Here is a 9,919-nt window from a genome sequence, read left to right as displayed (position 1 = left end):
CAACTGACAGCTCTTGCGCGGTGTTTTCTCTGTTTCTTTTGATGCAAATTTTTGGCGCGAAATTTGGTGCGTTGTTTTTGTCAGAGTCCTCGTGTGTTTCTTTTTTAGCTGCAACTCGCGCTAACCGACCGGAATCCGGTGTGGATTCTTTCGACGTTTCTTTTTTGAGCAGAAAAGTCAAGGTTTTGTAAGTGGAAAATAATTGGTGTGGTTATTTAAACCTAAGTTAATTAATATGCAATCAATTTCAGACCACTCACCATGTCCGTCGAGGTTCACAAGGAAAAATTTGTCACTTCAGTTAAATCAAACAAGTACGAGATCACGTGGGTCCTGAATGATTTCAGCGCCTGGTGGGCAAACGTCTCTGGAATACAAAAATCATTCAAATTTCCATCCGACGTGGACGAAAAAGTAGTGCAATGGTGCATAATATTTTATCCTAAGCAAAGTGAAACCCATTCCGGATTGTTCCTTCAGGCGGCGAATGAAATAGGCAATCTCAAGGTCGAATATGAGCTTGCGATGGAAGACTCCAAAGGAAATACTATCTGTAAGGAATCAGAGTCGAAAGCACGTCAGTTGACTAAGGGATGGGGTTGGAATAAATTCATTGGCAACAAAGAGTTGCTTGAAGCTGTGAAACCGGGAGATCAACTACGTATTGTTTGTAAAATGACAAAGTATGAAGGAATCATTAACGAATCGCTTCATGAGAACCTACCAGAACCTATGCCAAGCAGCATGTCCAAAGATATGGACACTCTTGTTGAAGGCACAAAGTTCGGCGATGTAAAGATTCTGATCGACGGGCAGCGTTTCTTGGCGTACAAAGGAATCCTCTCAGCCAGGAGTGCCGTGTTTGCGGCCATGTTTAACCATCCTATGGAAGAAAACACCGAGAACTGCATCACCATCAGCGACGTCGAACCGGGAGTCTTCAAGGAACTGCTGCGGTACATCTACACGGACCAGTTGACCTGCTTGGAAACGATGGCGCAGTAGCTGTACCAAGCGGCCGATAAGTACGACATCCAGACGTTGAAGAGTCTTTGCCGGTGCCACATCCTCAAGAAGATGAGCTCGGAAACGGCCGCGGACACTTTGGTGCTAGCGGACATGCACGCTGACAAAGAGATGAAGAGCCACGCGCTCGGGTTCCTCAGCGGCAGCGAGGCGGCCAAGGTAACCAAATCCGCCGGCTGGAAGAAAATGTTCCGTACTCATCCCTACCTCGTGGATGAGACAATTGAAGCACTGACGGCTCGGAAGACCGTTGGCTAAAAGCAGCTGTTACGATAGTATTTTTCTGAAATATGTCCTAAAACCGTTTAAAGTGAAATACATTGTTTGATTCAACCACGTTCTTCAGACTACCTTATTAAATACGTAGATTTTTCCGTGCAATGTTGATAAAACTTGTTTCATTTCCTTGTGTTCCCTTGAAAACTTGCCCAAAACCATTTTCCAAATTTGCATTAATTTTTGCCATTTCCGAAAAGATGTAAAACTACACTCAAAGTTAAAAGTAATACATTAACGGAATAAGATCGTGAGTGGGAGATGGACCCTCCAACAAGACAGAGCTTACACACTCTTAGGCCAGTATACGATTCGAATTGAATTCCGATTCAGTTGACTTTTACTAGAAAGAGATGGCAAATCTAATGCGAACAAAACCGCAGCTGCCATAGAGTACGTGCGCATGTATTGCGTGCACGTACACGAAAAGGATTGAGGTTAAATTTTGTACCCTCCAGCAAAACAAATGGCGTGCTAGTGTGCTTGAGATCGGGCTTAGATAACTCTATGTAATCATACTTTGAATGGGTTGGTAAATCTTTGAATATAGAAAGCCTTATTCAGACAAGAACATAGAATGGAGGAAGGAAAGAGAAGAACGAAAACGCGAACCGAATGAATGTTTGGTAGCAAAATGAGGGGGAAGGAGAGGGGTTGGGGGCGAGAGCAGCCTCAGAAAGCTGTGCAATCCGTCACCCCCGAAGACCAACATTTGTTTCTGAAAGGCATTTCACCGATTCATCCCGGGTGGGATGAGAGACGGGGAGTGAGGGCAGCTCCGAAAAGTTTGGAGTCCTCACCACTAGCGTGCCCAGGGTGGGGCAACATGGGGCAGTTGCCCCACCATCCTCGGAAATTTGTTCTAAAATTGGGCAGGGGGTGTCCATAAACGACGAAATTTTCAAAACTCTAATATTTTTGCCCCACCTTCCTTGAGGACCTGGGCACGCTAGTGGTCCTCACCCCCTTCCTGCTTGTTTGACAACCACGGCTTGGCTCATTTTGCTTGCAAAATTTCTGCATTTTGAAAACATTTTAAAACATTGAATTGTTTCAATAGTAAAACTATTTTGCCAACAATGTAAATTTGATAGCAAATTGCTGAATAATTTTCGAACCGAATGGAACATAGGTAAATCGTGTCGATTCGATTAGAAAAAAAAATCTTAAAAGCCTGCAAGTCATTAAATGGGAGGGGAAGTTTTTTTCTTATCTATAAATCTGCTCCTGTCGTTGTCCCGTTATGCACAGAAACTTAATAAATCTTTTTAAATCCAGTTTTACGAAGTTGTTTCTTCATTTTGATTTCACGGGACGCACAGGTTTAATATTGTTCAATATTGCGCAAAAAAAAAAATAACAATAGTTTTTAATGGGCAAAAGAATCGTCAGTTCATGAAATGTATTGTTTTTTAAAATGAAAATGTTTATAAGTCGACATTTGGTGTACGATAGAAATAAATGCCTTTGAATTGAACATATTTTAATCAATCTGTTAATGCAATTTACAATTATTTGTGGAATTGATTTAAAATTGTTTTATTTTTTTTTCAACTCAAATTACAATACTTCTCATTTTCTCCTCATAAGAAAGGACTGGTTTAGGTTGACAGAAGCGGCCATGTTGAAAGTGGTTTAGTTTGACAATAGTTTTTTTTCTCTTTGTTTATCCCATCCCAGCCCAGTACCACAGACAAACAGACGTGACTCTCCATACAAATATTTTTTGAAAATCATACCAAACATACCAATACAAACCCATTAATGTCATGTGTCATGTCAGTGTATGCGTGAGACAATCAAGCCTTAACGATTGTAAACATCAACAGCTGACCGACATAATTTTGTTGATGCTGATCGTCAGTACCCAATGCAAAAAATAAAAATCAACGTCGAAGATGACGGGGAATCAGTTCCGTTTCCAATGGCAGAACCTCATGAGCCAAATCATGCGGCAGCACCAGCAACGACGCACTACAACCGCAACGATAGAGATCAAACCACTGGTCCTCCCCGTTGCTTCCAAGTTCTGTCGAAGATTCCTCCTCCCCCAGGTTTGGAAACATCCGCGGGGAACGTGTCCACGGCGCCAAACAACAAAAGCAAGGCAAAGGTTCCAAAAAATGCTGCCGTTAAATTTATATCGAAACAGAACCACAGAAACTGAACTGTGGAAAAAAGATTGAGTGGCGCAATATCGCACAAAGGCCAAAAGGACGACCAGCAGCAGCAATCTGAGCAGCAGTCCACGAAGGATAAGCAGGTTGCTCCGAATGAGATGACTCCTCCGCAGTAGCGGGCGCCTCAGCAGCAGCCTCGACATCGGCAGGCAGTTGAACAGGCTTACCGGGTTAATATTGGGGCAAGGGGCTATGGCCAAGGCTGCCCCAACCTTTTCCTGCAAATCTTGAATTGTGATTCACCGTTAGATTTCCTGAATTCCATATTTTTTTGTGTTCTCATTTGCTGCCTCGCACGTGCTCACGCTCAACATAAAAACAAAAACACGCATCACACACACTGAGAAAAGACGGGTGAGCTGTCACGACAGCAGCGCCATCAGCGCCGGGTGAGTGGATGCCGAAACAAAATTGCATTTGAAATAGCCGTTTTTGAAGGACGATGGTCCGGCACTCGAGTGTCCCGTCTGTTTGTCTGTGCCAGTACCTTCGAGTAAGACGTAGTCTACGTCAATAGAGCATTCTACGTGCGTATGTATAGAGTTATCTACGTGCGCATGTATTGCGTGTACGTACACGAAAAAGATTGAGGTTAAATTTTGAACCCGCCAGCAAAACAAATGGGGTGCTAGTGTGCGTACGCGAAACGTCATAGAGTTATCTAAGGCCGATCTCACGCACACTAGGACACCATTTGTTTTGCTGGCCGGTACAAAATTTAACCTCAATCCTTTTCGTGTACGTACACGCAATACATGCGCACTTAGATAACTCTAAGCTCTATATGTGTTGGGCAAGTTCAAGGGAACACTTTGAAATGAAACATAATGTTTTATCAACATTACACGGAAAGGCAAAACTACGCATTTTAAAAGGGTTGAGAACAGGTAATCGAGCTGTCAAATCGCAACATGGAGTCAAACTTTCTGTGCAGTTGCTGTGAAGCTTACCAAGGCTTTTCAAAGAGTTTAACTCCATGTTGCACGCACCCACTCTCACTTTTAATTTCTCGATAGAGTTATCTAAGCCCGATCTCACGCACACTAGCACGCCACTAGCACGCCACTAGCACGCCGAAAAAAAGTGAGGTTAAATTTTGTCCGGCCAGCAAAATCAAATGGTGCGCTAGTGTGTGTACGCGAAACGTCATAAAGCTCTATAGAGTTATCTACGTGCGCATGTATTGCGTGTACGTGCACGAAAAAGATTGAGGTTAAATTTTGTACCAGCCAGCAAAACAAATGGTGTGCTAGTGTGCGTGAGATCGGCCTTAGATAATTCTATAGAGCTATCTAAGCCCGATCTCACGCACATTAGCTTACCATTTGTTTTTGCTGGCGGGTACAAATTTTAACCTCAAAACCCTTCGTGTACAAACACGCAATACATGCGCACGTAGATAACTCTATAGAGCTTTATGACGTTTCGCGTACACACACTAGCGCACCATTTGATTTTGCTGGCCGGACAAAATTTAACCTCACTTTTTTTCGTGTACGTACACGCAATACATGCGCACGTAAATAACTCTATTATAATTATCACACTATAGAGTTATCTAAGCCCGATCACACACACACTAGCACACCATTTGTTTTGCTGGCTGGTACAAAATTTAACCTAACTTTTTTTTGTGTACGTACACCAGCCGTCCCCTAACATGACAGTTTTCGTGAATTGCGCGTATCCACCGACAGATGGCATGTGGACCTCGTCGGAGTCCGCCCATTAAAAACGCAACTCAAAATTTGCATGGGAAACTTTTTTTCCGTGACGGCTTCCGCGACACGCTCCCTCCAACTGTTCGAGACTGATATTTTAACGTGGCGTATCCTTAAACAAGTTTTTCAAGAAAATGATTCCAGAATGCTTATTTTGTCGTTTTAAACCGAAAGTAGGCAAAAACTATATTAATTTAAACTATTCGCCATTTTCAAATGTTTGGCTAGATGATATCAAAGGCCGCCATCTTAGGCCCACTGGGCCCACAAAAAGAGGTACGCTCAGTTTGTATGGGAGCTGTCAACATGCTCCCGGGCTGACGTACACGCAATACATGCGCGCGTAGATAACTCTACGGGTATTTATTTTATGAATACATGATCGCTAGTCTGGAGACGGGCGGTTTTACGGACGACCTTTAACGGCAAACCATTTGGGACCTCGCGTTGAACTTAAAGTCTTGTACGCCCAGGGTTCAAAATGAATATGGTCTGAAGAACGTGGTTGAATCAAACAATGTATTTCACTTTAAACGGTTTTTGGACATATCTCAGAAAAATACTATCGTAACAGCTGCTTTTAGCCAACGGTCTTCCGAGCCGTCAGTGCATCGAACGCCTCATCAACGAGATCCGGATGAGTCCGGACCATTCTCTTCCAGCCGGCGGATTTAGTAACCCTGCCCGCCTCGCTTCCACCAAGGAACCGTAGCGCGTGACTCTTCATCTCTTTGTCACCGTGCATGTCCGCTAGCACCAAAGTGTCCGCGGCCGTTTCCGAGCTCATTTTCTTGACGATGTGGCACCGGCAAAGACTCTTCAACGTCTGGATGTCGTACTTATCGGCCGCTTGGTACAGCTTCTGCGCCATCGTTTCCAAGCAGGTCAACTGGTCAGTGTAGATGTACCGCAGCAGTTCCTTGAAGACTCCCGGTTCGACGTCGCTGATGGCGATGCAGTTCTCCGTACTTTCCTGCATCGGATGCTCGAACATGGCCGCAAACACGGCACTCCTGGCTGAGAGGATTCCTTTGTACGCCAAGAAACGCTGTCCGTCGATCAGAATCTTTACATCGCCATACTTCGTGCCGTCGACAAGAGTGTCCATATCTTTGGACAGGCTACCCGGCACAGGTTCTGGTAGGTTCTCACGAAGCGATTCGTTAATGATTCCTTCATACGTGGTCATTTTACACACTATATAAAGCTGATCATCTTGGTGTATGGCTTCCAGTAATTTATCATTGCTAATGAATTCATCCCAACCCCATCCAGCTTTCCATTTTTGTACCTTCGCCACTAATTTATGGATCGTATTTCTTTTGGAGTCCTCCATCGCAAGCTCGAATTCGACCTCGAGATTGCCTGTTTCATTCGCCGCTTGAAGGTACAATCCGGAGTGGGTTTCACTTTGCTTAGGATAAAATAATATGCACCATTGCACTACTTTTTTGTCCACGTTGGAAGGAAATTTGAACGATGACTTTTTTTCTCCTGAGGCTTTTGCCCACCAGGCGTTGAAATCATTCAGGACCCACGTGAACTCGTACCGATTTGACCTGACGGAAGTGATCATCTTTTCCGTGTGGACCTTGCCGGACATGGTGCGAGATCTGAAAATATGGCCGTCGAAATTTCTTTACAGCAAATACCTAGTAGGCACTTACAGCAGCTTGAGCTCTTTCTGTGCGAATCGTATGGTCAAAAATACCGTGAAATTCCGTTCCGGATTCAACCCTCCAGCCTCCAACGACGATCAGTTTGTTTTGTTTGACACATCAGCTGAGAATGCGCGCCAAAACTTTAACACGTCAACCAAAAACACAACAAAGTTTTAAATTTCGACCTAAAATTGGGTCGATTTCAACGAGAGTGTGTAAAGTAGTTTCTGTTCCCTGTTTCCGTTCGTTCCATTTCAGAGTGTTTCACAAAAAGATCAACAAAACACTTTTGGCGCCCAAACTTCTAAGACTAGCAGAAGAACCGGAATCGAAATTCCACCTCCAGGATGATTTCGCCGGCCGGAAGTGGCCACCGCTCGAACCAAACGTCGCTGCACGTGGCCAACCTGTCGCCGAACGTCACCGAGGCGAAGCTGCTGGAAAAGTTCTCCGCGGTCGGTGCCGTCTGCTCGGTTCGGATCTGCCGGGACAGGGTCACCCGGCGGTTCCTCGGGTACGCGTACGTCAGCTTCCGGCGAGCGGAGGATGGTACGATTTAAAAAAAATGTTTACTGCCCCAGCATGGGAAATCGTTGGGAGCGGGCACAACTCTGTTTCGAATCTGGTTGAACCGGTTCGGGCGAAATTATGTCAAAGTTTTAAAAATCTATCTTTTCAGCTGCGCGTGCCCTCGAAACCACGAAAGATCGCTTGTTTTTTGGACGACCAATGCGTGTGACGTGGGCCGAGCGCACTGCAACGCAACCGGGAATGCCGGCGGAGCCAAGGAAGGATAAGAGAGATGTGAACAAACCGGTGGATAATCCGGTTGGAATCTTCATAACCGGTCTCAACGCAGCCATTCGCGAAAAGGAACTTGAAAGGATTTTTTCCCCGTCGGGGAACATTGTCGAGTGTGGCGTTGGTCTGGATGATTCTGGAAACTCCAAGGGATTCGGCTTTGTGCAGTTCGAGACCGAGGAAGCGGTTGAGAACTGTCTGGAAAAGGTCAAGGGCTGGATGCTTGTGGGCTCAACCCTGGCCGTGACCAAGCTGTACACAAACATTCATGTGTACAATTTTGGATATCGGCTGTATTTTGAGAGCTTCCGCGCACTGTTCGAACCGTACGGAACCATGATCGATTACCGCGTGGTCAAACATAACGGGAAGCCCCGCGGATTTGGATACGTGACATTTGAGAAACTGAAGTCAGCAGCGCTTGCGATTGGTGAATTAAACGGAAAGGACCTCGGTGAAGGCTTGAAGCTCAAGTTGGAGTCGGTGCCGCGTCCTTCTTCGGACGGTGAAGGCCCACCAAAGCACGACCAAGGCGTCTGTCTGTACATCAAGATTATGGAAGCATCGGTCAGCAGTGAACGCCTGCAAGATCTTTTCTCTCCATTTGGACCTCTTATCTCCGTGAAAGTGTTTGCGGGAGTGAACGGACTAGGTCAACGAGCCGGTTTCGTCCGGTTTGTCTCGAAGGAAGACGCAACTCGTGCCATCGCTGAGATGGACGGCAAAGTCGTTGGCAATGGACCACTTTCGGTTACGTTTGCTCTCGTCAAGGACGCGAAGCCGCCTGCCGTTCAACCTTCCAAGCCGAAAGGTAGCTCGAAGAAGGAGAGGCCAACTCCCGACAAAGTTCCAGCGCAAACCCAGTCAATAAAGGAGAGGCGCGCATTGACCGACCGGCTGTACCTGGTGGTTCGGCAGCTTAACGCGTCGATGGCCGGTTCGATTACGGCCAAACTGCTGGAGCTGGACGACTTGCCCCAGCTGATGACACAACCCGTCGCGCTCAAGGCCAAGGTGGACGAAACCGTTGTGGTGCTGCTGCTGAATCGCGAGCAGCATCTGGGGCAGATCGAGTGCGCACAGGCAGGATCGGCCGCTGCCTAGCGGATTTGGAGGGCACGGTTTTGGAGAGCTTCGCATAATAAATGTTAAAACTGAAGTTAATTGATAAATGGAAAAAAGGATTTAAATTTTTTTAATTCGCAATTCGCAATTTTCAGTGTAAGAACGGGCCTTGACCGATCTTATGCACTTGGTTCCCGACGAACACGCACTGCCCTTACACCTACATCACAGACAAACAGACATGAAACTTAGAACACATTTTTGTTCAAAAAGTGGGACCAATTTGAATTTGAATTTTGCTTGCTCACTAACGACACCTATCTACGATTCCTAGAATCTCCTCTTCCTGAATGACATTAGGGCATGCGTATGTGTGTATGTCAACCTATGCAGAATTGCACCAAAAGGCAAACCAAAACAAAACATTGAAAATGAGCCGTTGCCGGCTAAGAGAAAAAATGTGATCATTTCGCCGGAATATCCTCCTGCCGTTACTCGATCGCTCAAGGCGGCTGCAATGTTGGCGATTCCATCTTTTGGGGATGCGGTCTTTTGCTCAACGAAATATGCTCCATTGTGTAGACAACAGCGGTGACGACCCTCCCTCACCGCAGTGCTCAGGATGTAATCAAGTGGGCAAAGCACTCGGCGCTGCCGCCGGTTCTAGGATGTCAGAAGGTACAAGAAAGAAAATAGACGTTCCGTTTCGACGGAATTAACCCATTCAGACGCCCGATGGAGAATCGTGGCTCCAGGGTCAGTTTGTTTCTTCCGTCTACTGTTCCTAGATAAAATAAGATGACTCAGGGTAGGTTGGTGATGGAAGACCCCAGTTGTCTGTTTTTGATGGCCTAGCTAACCTAGCAGCTAAAAAATTCCGTTGGGCGCCTGCACAAGGCATTGGCCACTCTACGCACCGTGGAATCTTCCACCACGTTAATTTTAACGTGACAACAAACGCGCCAAGAAGAACGAGGCTGTGTAGCTGGAGGAGGAGAGGGGGGGAAGGGAACTTGCCCTTTTTGCACCGGTTATTCAAGGATCTACCATCTTCATAGCCACAAGCGTAGCATATTCCACCGAATCAATAGATTCTGAAAGCGGCCGTGCGTAATCACCTCGCGGTTCTGTTAATTCAGCAGAAGAAAACATCGATCCGACGCGAGGTCACATGAAAAACGAATTTGAT

General features: G+C 45.9%; 3 protein-coding genes across 4 annotated transcripts; 2 read left to right on the top strand and 1 right to left on the bottom strand.

Moving 5' to 3' along the window:
- Positions 1-35: 35 nt before the first annotated feature.
- On the top strand, positions 36-1,324 carry LOC119768885 (TD and POZ domain-containing protein 2-like). The gene is made up of 2 exons (XM_038260559.1): positions 36-187; positions 252-1,324. The coding sequence occupies exon 2, from the start codon at positions 1,078-1,080 to the stop codon at positions 1,282-1,284; it is 207 nt and encodes a 68-aa protein (XP_038116487.1). The 5' UTR covers positions 36-187; positions 252-1,077; the 3' UTR covers positions 1,285-1,324.
- A 4,381-nt stretch (positions 1,325-5,705) lies between these two features.
- LOC119769909 (speckle-type POZ protein-like B) lies at positions 5,706-6,987 on the bottom strand. 2 transcript variants are annotated; one of them, XM_038263735.1, is made up of 2 exons: positions 6,871-6,987; positions 5,706-6,816 (listed from the first exon to the last, which is right to left on the bottom strand). In XM_038263735.1, exon 2 carries the CDS (start codon positions 6,804-6,806, stop codon positions 5,784-5,786), a length of 1,023 nt encoding a protein of 340 aa, XP_038119663.1. In that variant the 5' UTR covers positions 6,807-6,816; positions 6,871-6,987; the 3' UTR covers positions 5,706-5,783. The 2 variants fall into 2 exon arrangements, with proteins under 2 accessions (XP_038119663.1, XP_038119664.1); XM_038263736.1 differs by having other exon boundaries at positions 5,706-6,840; positions 6,915-6,957.
- A 179-nt stretch (positions 6,988-7,166) lies between these two features.
- Positions 7,167-8,798, top strand: LOC6039311 (polyadenylate-binding protein). Its single transcript, XM_038263547.1, has 2 exons — positions 7,167-7,413; positions 7,544-8,798. Exons 1-2 carry the CDS (start codon positions 7,212-7,214, stop codon positions 8,767-8,769), a joined length of 1,428 nt encoding a protein of 475 aa, XP_038119475.1. The 5' UTR covers positions 7,167-7,211; the 3' UTR covers positions 8,770-8,798.
- The last annotated feature ends 1,121 nt before the right edge of the window (positions 8,799-9,919 follow it).

The sequence above is a fragment of the Culex quinquefasciatus genome, chromosome 3 (genome assembly GCF_015732765.1).
Source record: "Culex quinquefasciatus strain JHB chromosome 3, VPISU_Cqui_1.0_pri_paternal, whole genome shotgun sequence".
Taxonomy (NCBI): domain Eukaryota; kingdom Metazoa; phylum Arthropoda; class Insecta; order Diptera; family Culicidae; genus Culex; species Culex quinquefasciatus.
The sequence above is the reverse complement of the archived record's forward strand: the minus strand, read 5'-3'. Positions and strand labels throughout refer to the sequence as shown.

Excerpts from the sequence above, each read along its gene's own strand:
- LOC119768885 (XM_038260559.1), top strand. The coding sequence starts at position 1,078 with ATGAGCTCGGAAACGGCCGCGGACACTTTGGTGCTAGCGGACATGCAC.
- LOC119769909 (XM_038263735.1), bottom strand. The coding sequence starts at position 6,806 with ATGTCCGGCAAGGTCCACACGGAAAAGATGATCACTTCCGTCAGGTCA.
- LOC6039311 (XM_038263547.1), top strand. The coding sequence starts at position 7,212 with ATGATTTCGCCGGCCGGAAGTGGCCACCGCTCGAACCAAACGTCGCTG. Across the intron at positions 7,414-7,543 it reads CTTCCGGCGAGCGGAGGATG|CTGCGCGTGCCCTCGAAACC; the intron begins GTACGATTTAAA and ends CTATCTTTTCAG.